The following is a 12126-nucleotide window of genomic DNA, read 5'->3' as shown; positions in this document are numbered from 1 at the left end:
CATCCATTGACATTCCCCTGTCGACTACTTTAGTCACTTCTTCACAAAATTCAGTCAGTCCTGACCTGTCCTTTACAAATCTGTCTTGTATCTCTTTGTTTAGCTGAAAATTTTGAAAGTGCTCAGTCACCCTACCCTTAATTATAGCTTGCAATTTCACAACAGCAGATGTCAGGTGAACTGTTCTATAGTTTTCTGGTTCCCCCTTGCCCCCCCCCCCCCCCCCTTGTCCGTCTTAAATAACAGAGTAACTAGTAACTTTCTAAATATTAATATTAACTTTCAAAGGGGGATTGCATCTAAACTTGAAAAGGAAAACTTTAGTGAGACTAATTGGATAGCACTTTCAAAGAGCTGGCACAGGCATGATGGGCCAAATGGTCTCCTTCTGTGCTGCATGGTTCTATGATGTCATTAAGTTAAGAAAATGCCTGCCTCTTCCTGCCATGCCCAGTAATTAACACTCATCTCCTTCCTCCCCTACCCAAACAAAAATGCAAGTGATTTATTCAAGACTGACATGATTGCTGTAACGCATAACGTTTAATTTAATTTAGATGAAACTGAATATGAATACAGTGGGAGTGAAGAAGAAGAGGAGGAGTTGCCTGAGCAAGAAGGAGAGCCAAGGTAACAATGCTTCGTTAAGATTACACAGTACTATCTGGATTTATACAAGACTAGAATTGGTGTGTTTTTTGGGTAAATACTGGAAAAATCTCAAGAAAGCCCCATATGGGCCGTATGTTTTTGCAATAGGATAACTCCCTTTCTCTTGCACATTTTGGGTTTTTCTCAATTTTCACTTCCATAAGCCTTTGTTACTCCCTTGCATCGAGATTCTGCTTTTCATTGTATTTTCTGCCACCTTAATAATGAGTTCTGGCAGAATTACACTGTTCCCTGGCTAAGAGACTGGGTAGGTAATTTTATCACAGTTTCATGATACCCTTGAGCTGATTATTAGTTCGGTCAACAATGTTACTTGTCTTCTCTCTCTATCTTCCCGGCTGCATTTTTTTATTTCTCCTCTCTTCCCCCCCTGTGGAAATTGGGCCTGTTTTCTATTCTGCACTTCCCTCTGGTGGTGGAGAGTTGGAATTTATCGTGTGAGAATTTGTGCGCAACTGATGCAACACCAATGTTCTGTTTCACCGCAAAAGTCTACTTTTAAACACTATAACCTGTATCTAACCTTGCTGAGTTGCCACAGGTTATGTGAAACCTGAAGATTTAGCTGAAAAATTGCATCTTTGTGGCAATTTCTCTTCCACAGCAAAGGATTTTATCATGCAAGTGAGGAAGATTTAAAATATAATGGGGACCGGGTGTGAGAAACTTAATACTATGGTTGTGACTTGTTGTGAATATCGTACAAATATGGAGGAACTGTAAATTATCTTGACTTTCTGTGGGAACAGAGTGGTTAAGTCCATGAAAGGACCAAGCATCAAATTTCAATAAAGTGAGAAAAACAGGATGTTAATTTCAGATACAATGTAAAGATACTTTTATCATTGATATATATATTGGCTTCCTGTATCTCTCATGACAGTCGACCAATAACTAACAAAATACAGCAAATAATTATTGTGGAAAGTACATTTTATATTTGGGGACATCATCTATAGGGTGTGTAAATATCACATCGTATAATACTTTACTTACTAATCCAAAGTGAATGTGGAAGATTCTTAGCCTGCTGTCAGCACGCTTGTGTGGGTCCATTTTCTTGCTTTCCTCAGTCCTTGTACTTATTAGGTGATGTACTTTGGAACTGGCAGTGGACATGGCTACCATCAGTTATTTTTGAATTTCTAATTTTGTTTGGATCGCTGCCCCATCAGCTGGACAACCTTATTAGATTGCACGCCAGCATGAGGGGTTTGCCAGAAACGGTCAACATGAATTAGGTACTGGGCTGTCATCAGAGATCAAGGGTCATTCTGTGACCAACCTCTATTAGTGATGGACATTCACTCTCAATTGTCTATAAGTTCCCAGTTGTACATTGAAGTATACTCATATATTTCATGTAAATGTATATTAGGACTGACGTCTGCTCTGTCTGGTGCCTAGTAGTTAAACCTAGCGCAAAGGAAGATGGTTGTGGTTGTTGGAGGTCAAGCATCTCAGCTCCAGGACATCACTGCAGACGTTCCTCAGGGTAGTGTCCTAGGCCCAACCATCTTCAGTTGCTTCATCAATGACCCTCCTTCAATCATAAGGTCAGAAGGGGGGATGTTGGCTGATGATTGCACAATGTTCATAATTCGCAGCTCCTCAGATACTGAAGCAGTCTGTGTAGAAATGCAGCAAGACCTGGACAATATCCAGGCTTGGGCAGATAACATTTGTGCCACACATCTCTTTGGCCTCCTTATCTCGAGAGACAATGGGTAAGCGCCTGGAGGTGGTCAGTGGTGAGTGGAGCAGCGCCTGGAGTGGCTATAAAGGCCAATTCTAGAGTGACAGGCTCTTCCACAGGTGCTGCAGAAAAATTTGTTTGTCGGGGCTGCACAGTTGGCTCTCCCCTTGCGCTTTTGTCTTTTTTCCTGCCAACTGCTAAGTCTCTTCGACTCGCCACACTTTAGCCCCGCCTTTATGGCTGCCCGCCAGCTCTGGCGAACGCTGGCAACTGACTCCCACGACTTGTGATCAATGTCACAGGACTTCATGTCGCGTTTGCAGACGTCTTTGCCACACAAGTGCCTGGCAATGACCATCTCCAACAAGAGAGAGTCTAACCATCCACCCATGACATTCAATGGCATTACCATCGCTGAATCCCCCACTATCAACGTCCTGGGGGCTACCATTGATCAGAAACTGAACTGGAGTAGCCATATAAATACTGTGGCTACAAGAGCAGGTCAGAGGCTAGAAATCCTGCAGCGAGTAACTTGCCTGCTGACTCCCCAAAGCCTGTCCACCATCTACAAGGCACAAGTCAGGAGTGTGATGGAATACTCTCCACTTGCCTGGATGGATGCAGCTCCAACAACACTGAAGAAGCTCGACACCATCCAGGACAAAGCAGCCCACTTGATTGGCACCCCATGCTCAAACATTCACTCCCTCCACCACGACGCACAGTGGCAGCCGTGTGTACTATCTAAAAGATACACTGCAGCAATTCACCAAGGCACCTTCCAAACATGTGACCTCTACCAACTAGAAGGACAACGGCATCAAATGCATAGGAACACCACCACCTACAAGTTCCCCTCCAAGTCATCCACCATCCTAACTTGGAACTATATCGCCATTCCTTCAATGTCGCTGGGTCAAAATCCTGGAACTCCCTTCTGATCAGCACTGTGCATGTACCTACCTCATATGGACTGCAGCGGTTCAAGAAGGCAGCTCACCACCACCTTCTCGAGGGCAATTAGGGATGGGCAATAAATGCTGGCCTAGCCAGTGATGCCCACATCCCATGAATGAATTTTTAAAAAGTAGCGATGTTCAATATTTACATGCAGTTGGAAACCATTTCTGCTTAAATGTAACCTAACCATTGGCTCCTGTCAAGTGTGTGATGTCCCCAATATTTCTTGGCATGGAACCAGGAAATTGGAAAATGTAGTTGATTACCACAATTGCTCTGGAACACAGATCAGGTTTGTAAGAAGATGAACTAATAAAAATTTACAAGTATGATGCCAGACTGTGAAGTTACAACTATCAGGAAAGACTTAATAGGCTGGGGCTCCTTTCTCTAGAAGTGAGAAAGCTGAGAGGTGACCTAATAGAGGCCTTCAAAATCAGGAAGGGGTTGACAGGGTTAACATAGAGAAGATGTTACCACTTGTGGGGGGAGTCGAAAACGAGGGGACATAGATAGAAAACAGTCATTTATAAATATAATCAGGAATTCAGGAGAAACTTATTTACCCAGAGAGCAGTTATGATATGGAACTTGCCACCACAATGGAGTAGTTGAGGCAAATAGCATTGATGCATTTAAGGGGAAGTTGGATGAATACATGAGGAAGAAAGGAATAGATATGCTGATAAGGTTGATGAAGTAGGGTGATGGGCTTATGTGGAGCATTAACCCCAATGCAGACTAGTTGGGCCAAATAGCCTGTTTCTCTGTCGTTAATTCTATGTCATCAAGCGCCTCATCACAAGTCAATCTGACTTGTGTCCACATGAAAAGCAAATGTCGCTAACAAAGTAAAGTTGTTGCAAAGGAAAGTTCATATAAGTTCTGCGGAAATTATAGTAAGTCTTAATGTATAAAATGGATACTAATGCTACTCATTTGCTTATTTTGTACTCTTATTGAAGTCAAACCATAACGTTCAAAACTTGAGCTGTATCATAGAAACAATCCGTTTATAAAATTTTTTTGCATTGAATCTGTGTTGAGATCTCAAAGTTCTTAATTGTTTATGAACATACAAGAAATAACAAGAAAAGTCCATCTGGCCCATCGAGCCTGTCCTGTTCCACGGGGTGAATTTACACACATCATTTAAACCCATCCCATCCCACTCTCCCGTCTAAAGCCAGGCAATCTACTGAGTGAGGCAAAAAAGAAAAAAAGCACGATCCAATTTGGGAAAAGCTCTGGGGAACTGCTTTCCAACTGCTGCAAGCAAATTTCAGCAGACTGAGAGTCATAGTCATACAGCACAGAAACAGGCCCTTCGGCCCATTGTGTCTGTACTGGCCATCAAGCACCTACCTCTTCTAATCCCATTTTCCAGCACTTGGTCTGTAGCCTTGTATGCTATGGTGTTTCAAGTGCTCATCTAAATACTTCTTTAAATGTTGCAAGGGTTCCTGCCGCTGCCACCTCTTCAGGCAGTGCGTTCCAGATTCCAACCACTCAGTGAAAATTCTTTTCCTCAAATCCCCTCTAAACCTCTTGCCCCTTACCTTAAGTCTATGCCCCCTGTTTATTGACCCCTCCGCTAAGGGAAAAAGTTTCTTCCTATCTAACCTATCAATGCCCCTCATAATTTTGTATACCTCAATCATGTCCCCTCTCAGCCTTCTCTGCTCGAAGGAAAACACCCCCAGCCTTTTCAGTCTCTCTTCATAGTTGAAATGCTCCAGCCCAGGCAACATCCTGATGAATCTCCTCTGCACCCTCTCCAGTGCAATCACATCCTTCCTATAGTATGGTGCCCAGAACTGTACACAGTACTCCAGCTGTGACCTAACTAGCATTTTATACAGCTCCATCATAATCTCCTTGCTCTTCTATTCTATGCCTCAGCTAATAAAGGCAAGTATCCCATATGCCTACCTGTGCTGTCCCTTCAGTGATCTATTGACAAGTACACCAAGGTCCCTCTGACCCTCTGTACTTCCTAAAGTCCTACCATCCATTGTATATTCCCTTGCCTTATTAGTCCTCCCAAAATGCATCACCTCACACTTCTCAGGATTAAATTCCATTTGCCACTGCTCTGTCCATCTTACCAGCCCATCTATATCGTCCTGTAATCTAAGGCTTTTCTCTGCACTATTTACGACACCACCAATTTTTGTGTCATCTGCGAACTTACTGATCATACCTCCTATATTCACGTCTAAATCATTAATGTACACTACAAACAGCAAGGGTCCCAGCACTGATCTCTGTGGTACACCAGTGTCACAGGCTTCCACCCGCAAAGACAACCCTCGACCATCACCCTCTGCCTCCTACTACTAAGCCAATTTTGGATCCAATTTGCCAAATTGCCTTGGATCCCATGGGTTCTTACCACCTTAACCAATCTCCCATGAGGGACCTTATCAAAAACCTTACTGAAGTCCATGTAGACTACATCAACTGCTTTACCCTCATCTACACATCTCGTTATTGCCTCTCAAAATTCAATCAAGTTAGTTGGACCTAATCCTATGCTTTTATAAATTGTGTTCCTCTCCTTTCAATCAACTGATCCAATTCCTTCACTATTTTAAATGGAATACTCAAAATCTACACATTTTTAAGATAAAATGTCTGAATACTCCAATCCTGTTTTGATATGTAAAAGCCCTTAACTAGGTATCAATCGAGTAGTCCTGCTGTGGACCTTTTTCAAGGCCTGACATTCACCATCATGTGAGGGACAGAAATTAGATAAAGTATTTTAGATATAGTTGGACCAAGGCCTTTGACTATATTTCTGATTTTATATTTAATTATCCTAGCTCTGCATCCTAATGCTTGTCGTATCAATAACTCATTCACCACAACTCCGAGGTTGTTCTTCTGTTCAGCTGCCTGGTCTATACATGCTTGGACTTGCCCCTGTCCAAATGCATAGTGTAGCAGTTGGCTGTATGAAAGGGCATCTTGCCAGTCATGAGTGCATTTTCCCTATTGTATCCAAACTCGTCTCCAACTTAATTTTTTCATATAAAGTTTTTACACCTGCACCGATGTGTTTTTTATACTGTTCTCCATCGCAATCTCTTATCTTGTAGCTCAATTGTTAATGTGCCTGGAGAATCGACTCTTCGTCGTGACTTTCTGCGATTGCAGCAGGAGAACAAGGAGCGCTCTGAGGCCATGCGCAGGCAACAACTTCTTCAAGAACAGCAGCTGCGAGAGCAGGAGGAGTATAAAAGACAGCTCCTAGCAGAACGCCAAAAACGAATCGAGCAACAGAAGGAACAAAGGCGGCGGCTTGAAGAGGTACACATTATAAAAATAAATCTAGACAGTGTAGTTTGGAGAAATTTTAAGTTAAACACATCATTCAAATTTCACTAGTCAAGTTTAATTAGGATTAAATGTGGTAACATGCCCACTGTGTAAGTAAAAGTGCATGGAATTATGATTGGGAATAATGAAGTTAATGCATCAGCAAGCATGGCTTCCGTTATGAGCGTGAATGGAAATAAGGGTATAAAATAAATAGACGATCATTCCTCGAATTATGCTAATAATTGGTCACTAATCTAGGCTGTTAAATGTGACTGTGAATTGAAGAAAATGGATAAGATTTTCATCAATCCACTTACATGGTAATCCGCTATGCTTATAATCAGACTCTCCAATTCGTAAATTCCTTGCATGGTGGGGAAGGGAAAAATGGCAGTGTGAAGAGATTTATCAGTCCTGCCATTGTACTGTCCTTTAACTTCTAACAGTGTTTATTATCTAAAACAAGATGGCTAATTTTTGATATATTCTTCATTGATGGCTAACCCAAATTAATGGACGCTCTCACTAAGATCTGCTGCTGAAGAATTTCATTTTTCGCCGTTTACTGCTGTTTCTGAATTTACCTCCTCCTATGCCTTCTCTGCAATTTCTTATTACCAGTCAATTTTTCTTGCATTTGGAAAATTTCTTTCCACTTTCATCTTGAGCAAGATGATCTCGCCCCTTCTAACTACTACACTATTGACTTTACATTGGTGCTTTCTAAAGTTCTGGATACTGTTAACTTTCAAGGTGATGCAAGAGCTAAAAGTTTAGGTCAAAAGCAGTATGTGTTTTAGCATGGACATTCCACTTGTTGCTTAGCATGCTCTGCGTGGAACTTTATTCCAGAGGACCTTAAGTCAGAAAATCTCCCCTATTGTACTGCAGCACTATCTCCTACCCATGCTCCTTTCAAATTTATCTCTACTGAATTTATCCTCCTCCCTCTACACTTGATTTTAATTCAAGTGTGTTTGAATCTTCACAGCTTTAAAACCGAAGCTTGGTGTCTCTACTACTTCATTTTGTCTGTGACGTTTTTGAAACTTGGTATTCAGGTTTACAAACCCTTGACCTTTTGTTTCTCAGTATTCAAGTCATAATGTTGAAGTTGTCTGGAGTCTTGAGAGCTCTTGATTGACAATAATATTTAGTTAATATACTGTGGAGTAAACATCAAATGCAAGGTGTTTGTCAAGAGTTCAGAATTAATTCTTGGCTTAAATTTTTTTGTATGCATGTGCATGGTTTTAAAGTAATGATTTTTTAACTTTATTAATTCATGGGTTGCAGGCGTCACTGGCAAGGCCAGCATTTATTGCCCATCTCTAATGGCCCTTGAGAAAGTGGTGGTGAGCTGTCACCTTGAACTGCTGCAGTCCGTGTGATGAAGGTGCACAGTTCTGTTAGATGAGGAGTTCTAGGATTTTGACCGAATGACGATGAAGGAATAGTAATATATTTCCAAGTCAGAATGGTGGGGAACTTAGAGGTGATGGTGTTTTCATGTGCCTGCTACCCTTGTCCTAGGTGGTAGAAGATGCAGGTTTGGGAGGTGTTGTCAAAGGAGCCTTGGCAAGTTGCTGTAGTGCATCTTGTAGAAGTGTAGATGCACACTGCAGCCATATTGTGCTGGTGGTGGAGAAAGTGAATGCTCAAGGTAGTGGACTGCTTTGACCTGGATGGTGTTAAGCTGCTTCAGTGTTGTTTGAGTTGCATTCAGCCAGGCAAGTGGAGAGTAGTCCATCATCCTCCTGATTTGTGCCTTGTAGATGGTGGAATGGCTTTGGGGAGTTGGGATGCGAGTCACCCAAAGTGGAATTCCCAGTCTCTGTCCTGTTCTTGTTGACACAATATTTATGGGGCTGGCCCATTTAAGTTTTTGGTCCATGTCTTCCCTACCCCCTCCCCCCAGCCCCAGGGCATTGATGGTGGTGATTCAATGATGTATTGTTAAATATGAAAGAGAGGTGGGTAGACTCTCCCTTGTTGATGGTTATTGCCAGGCATTTGTGTAGCGCGTTTACTACTTGCTACTTTTATGTCTAAGTCTTACTTCACACAGGCATGGACTTCATTATCTGAGGAGCTGCTAATGGAACTGAATATTGCGATCATTAGCGAAAATCCCCAGTTCTGACCTTATGATGGAGGGTTTGTCATTGATGAAGCAGCTAAAGATGGTGGGCCTGGGACACTACCCTGAAGAACTCCTGGGACTGAGTTGGTTGATCTCCAACAACCACAGCCATCTTCCTTTGTACTGGATATGACTCCAGCCAGTGGACAGTTTTCCCATGATCCCCATTGCTTGCACTCATTGATGCCATACTTGGTTAAATGCTGCTTTGATGTCGAGGGCAGTCACTCTCAAGTCACCTTTTGAATTCAGCTCTTTTGTCCCTGATTGAACTGATGCTCTAATGGGGTTTGGAGCTTTATCCTGGCAAAACCAAACTGAGCATCGGTGAGCAGGTTATTGGTGAGTAAGTGTCGTTTGATAGCACTGTCGATGACACCTTCCATCACTTTGATCATTTTGAGAGTAGTAATTGGCCGGATTGGAAATGTCCTGCTTTTAGCAGACAGGACATACCTGGGCAATTTTCAACTTTGTCGGATAGTTGCCAGTTTTGTAGCTATACTGGAACAGCTTGGCTAGAGGCCAGGATAGTTCTGGAGCATAAGTCATTAGCACCACAGCCCGGATGTTGTCAGGGCCCATAGCATTTTCTGTACCCAGTGCGCTCAGCCATTTCTTCCATGTGGAGTGAATCAAATTGGCTGAAGACTGACTTCTGTGATTCTGGGGACCTCAGGAGGAGGCCAAGATGGATCATCCACTTGGCAGTTCCGGCTGAAGATGGTTGCAAATGCTTCAGCTCTGTCCTTTGCACTGACATGGAGGGCTTGGCCATTATTGAGGATGGTGACTTTCATAGAGTTATACAGCACAGAAACGGGCCCTTTGGCCCACCGTGTCTATGCCGGCCATCAAGCACCTAACTATTCTAATCCCATTTTCCAGCACTTGGTCCGTAGCCTTGTATGCTATTGCGTTTCATGTGCTCAATTGTCTCAATGTTTAATTGTCTACCACCATTCATGACTGGATGTGGCAGGCCTATAGAGTTTTGATCTGATCCATTGGTTGTTGGATCGCTAAGCTTTGTCGATAATATGTTGCTTCTGTTGGTTAGCATGCATGTAGTCTTGTGTTGTAGCTTCACCAGAAGTCAGCACCTCTTTTAGGTATACCCGGTGCTGCTCCTGGCATCCTCTCCTACATTCCTCATTGAACCAGGGTTGCTTCCTGGCTTTATGGTGATAGTTGAGCCAGGAATATGCTGGACCATGAGATTACAGATTGTGGTTGAAACCAATTCTGCTGATGGCCCACAGGATCTCATGCCTGTCCAGTTTTGAGCTGCTGGACCTGTTCCATATCTATCCCATTCAGCATGATAGTCATGCCAAACAACATGATAGAGGGCATTCTTAGTGTGAAGATGGGGCTTCATCTCCACAAGGACTCTGTGGTGGTCATACCTATCAATACAGTCATGGACAGATGCATCTACGACAGGTAGATTGGTGAGGCTAAGGTCAAATAGCTTTTTCCCTCGTGTTGGTTCACTAGCTTCCTTCACGTGCTGTAGGCCCAGTCTGGCAGATATGTTCTTGAGGACCCAGCCTGCTCAGTCAGTAGTTGTACTACTGAGCTACTATTTGTGATGGAGATTGAAATCCTCCACCCAGAGTGCATTCTGTGCCCTTGCTACCCTCAGTGCTGCTTCCAAGTGGTGTTCAACGGTGAGGAGTTTTGATTTATTAGCTGAGGGAGGGTGGTAGCTGGTAGTCAGCAAGAGATTTCCTTGCCCATGTTTGACCTGATGCCATGAGTTTTCATGGGGTCCAGAGTTAATGTTGAGGATTCCCAGGGCCACTGCCACCTCTTTGGTCTGTCTTGCCAGTGGGAGACAGGACATATCCGTGATGTGATGGAGGAGTCCAACACGTTAGCTATGATTCAGTATGACTGTCAGGCTGTTGCTTGACTAGTTTGTGGGACAGCTTTCTAAGCTTTGGCACAAGTCCCCAGATGTAAGTGAGGAGAACATTGCAGGGTTGATTGCCTTTGTTGTGTCCAAATCCAGTGCCTAGTTGAAACCAGGTAATCTGTCTGGTTTTCTTACTGTAGTTTTTGTAGCAGTTTTGATGCAACTTAGTGGCTTGCTAGGCCATTTTAAAGCACAGTTAAGAATCAACCAGAATGCTGTTGGGTTTGGACTCATATAGGCCTGACCGAATAAGGACAGCAGGTTTCCTTACACAAAGGAAGGAAACATATAAAGGACGTTGTTGAACCAGATGGGTTTTTATGACAATCCGGTAGTTCCATGGTCACCATTACTGATGCTCGCTTTTTCTTCCAGGTTTATTTTATTAGCTACATTTAAATTCCCTAGCTGTTGTAATGGGATTTAAACTCTTGTCTCCAGGATTATTAGTCCAAGCCTCTGGATTACCACTCCATTAACATAACCACTATGCTACCGTACCCCTTATTTGCAAACACCTGCTAAAGCAAAGTAATCATTCGAATGTAATGGTGAGAAGAATTATAACAGCATGATTACAATTTTCACCATATTTCTAGATGATAAATTGTATGTGCTGTATCCTAAAATTTAGGAGGTATGCCAAAGATTTCAGCTGATGGTATTTACACCTTGTATAATAAGAGAAGCAGAGTTAATATTTTTGGTCTGTGACTTTTCATCAGAACTGGCAAAGGTTAGAAATCTAATGGGTTATAAGCAAGTAAAGTGAGGGGTGGGGGGGAAGAACAGAAGGGATGCTGTGTGATAGGCAGAGGGCAGGAGAGATTAACTGACAAGGAGGTCATGGGGCAAAGGGAGTGTGTTAATGGTGTGGTGCAAGACAAAGCGTTGGTGCAGAGCGAGTGTTAATGACAGAGTAATGAACAGTTCTATCCAAAAGCGCAAACATGGAGAACCCCCCAAGTTTAAGGCAGGCACATGGTTAAAAAAATAATAAAAAAGGGCCAGTCATGCTCTGAAATTATTGAACTCAATGTTCAGTCTGGAAGGCTGTAGAGTGCCTAATTGGAAAATGAGGTGCTGTTCCTCGAGCTTGCACTGATGTTTACTGAAACACTGCAACAGGCCAAGAACAGAAATGTGGGCGTGGGAGCAGGGTGGTTAATTGAAATGGCAAGCAACTGGAAGCTCGGAGTCATGCTTGCGGACTGTGCAGTGGTGTTCCGCTGGAGGTGGCATAAATGGCGGAGGATGATCCTTGGAATGTGTAGGCTGGTGGGGTGGAAAGTGAGGACAAGGGGAACCCTGTCGCCGTTCCGGGAGGGAGGAGAAGAGGGTGAGGGCAGACGTGCAGGAAATGGGTCGGTCTTTCAAAATGCTTAAGAGCTAGTAATAAGCCCA

At 43.1% G+C, this 12126-nt stretch overlaps 1 protein-coding gene across 5 annotated transcripts in view; it reads left to right on the top strand.

The window, feature by feature from the left end:
* Positions 1–12126, top strand: part of LOC137371369 (mitogen-activated protein kinase kinase kinase kinase 4) — a 386728-nt gene that overhangs the window by 259202 nt on the left and 115400 nt on the right. For all 5 annotated transcript variants that reach the window (XM_068033852.1, XM_068033851.1, XM_068033850.1 and 2 more), the window contains exons 11-12: positions 558–630; positions 6436–6646. In XM_068033852.1, the coding sequence (XP_067889953.1) occupies positions 558–630; positions 6436–6646 (284 nt within the window). The remainder of the gene's footprint in view (positions 1–557; positions 631–6435; positions 6647–12126) is intronic.

This window comes from Heterodontus francisci, chromosome 6 (genome assembly GCF_036365525.1).
Source record: "Heterodontus francisci isolate sHetFra1 chromosome 6, sHetFra1.hap1, whole genome shotgun sequence".
NCBI classification, from domain to species: Eukaryota; Metazoa; Chordata; class Chondrichthyes; order Heterodontiformes; family Heterodontidae; genus Heterodontus; species Heterodontus francisci.
Note: the sequence above shows the minus strand (reverse complement) of the source record. Positions and strands in the feature narration are given on the sequence as shown.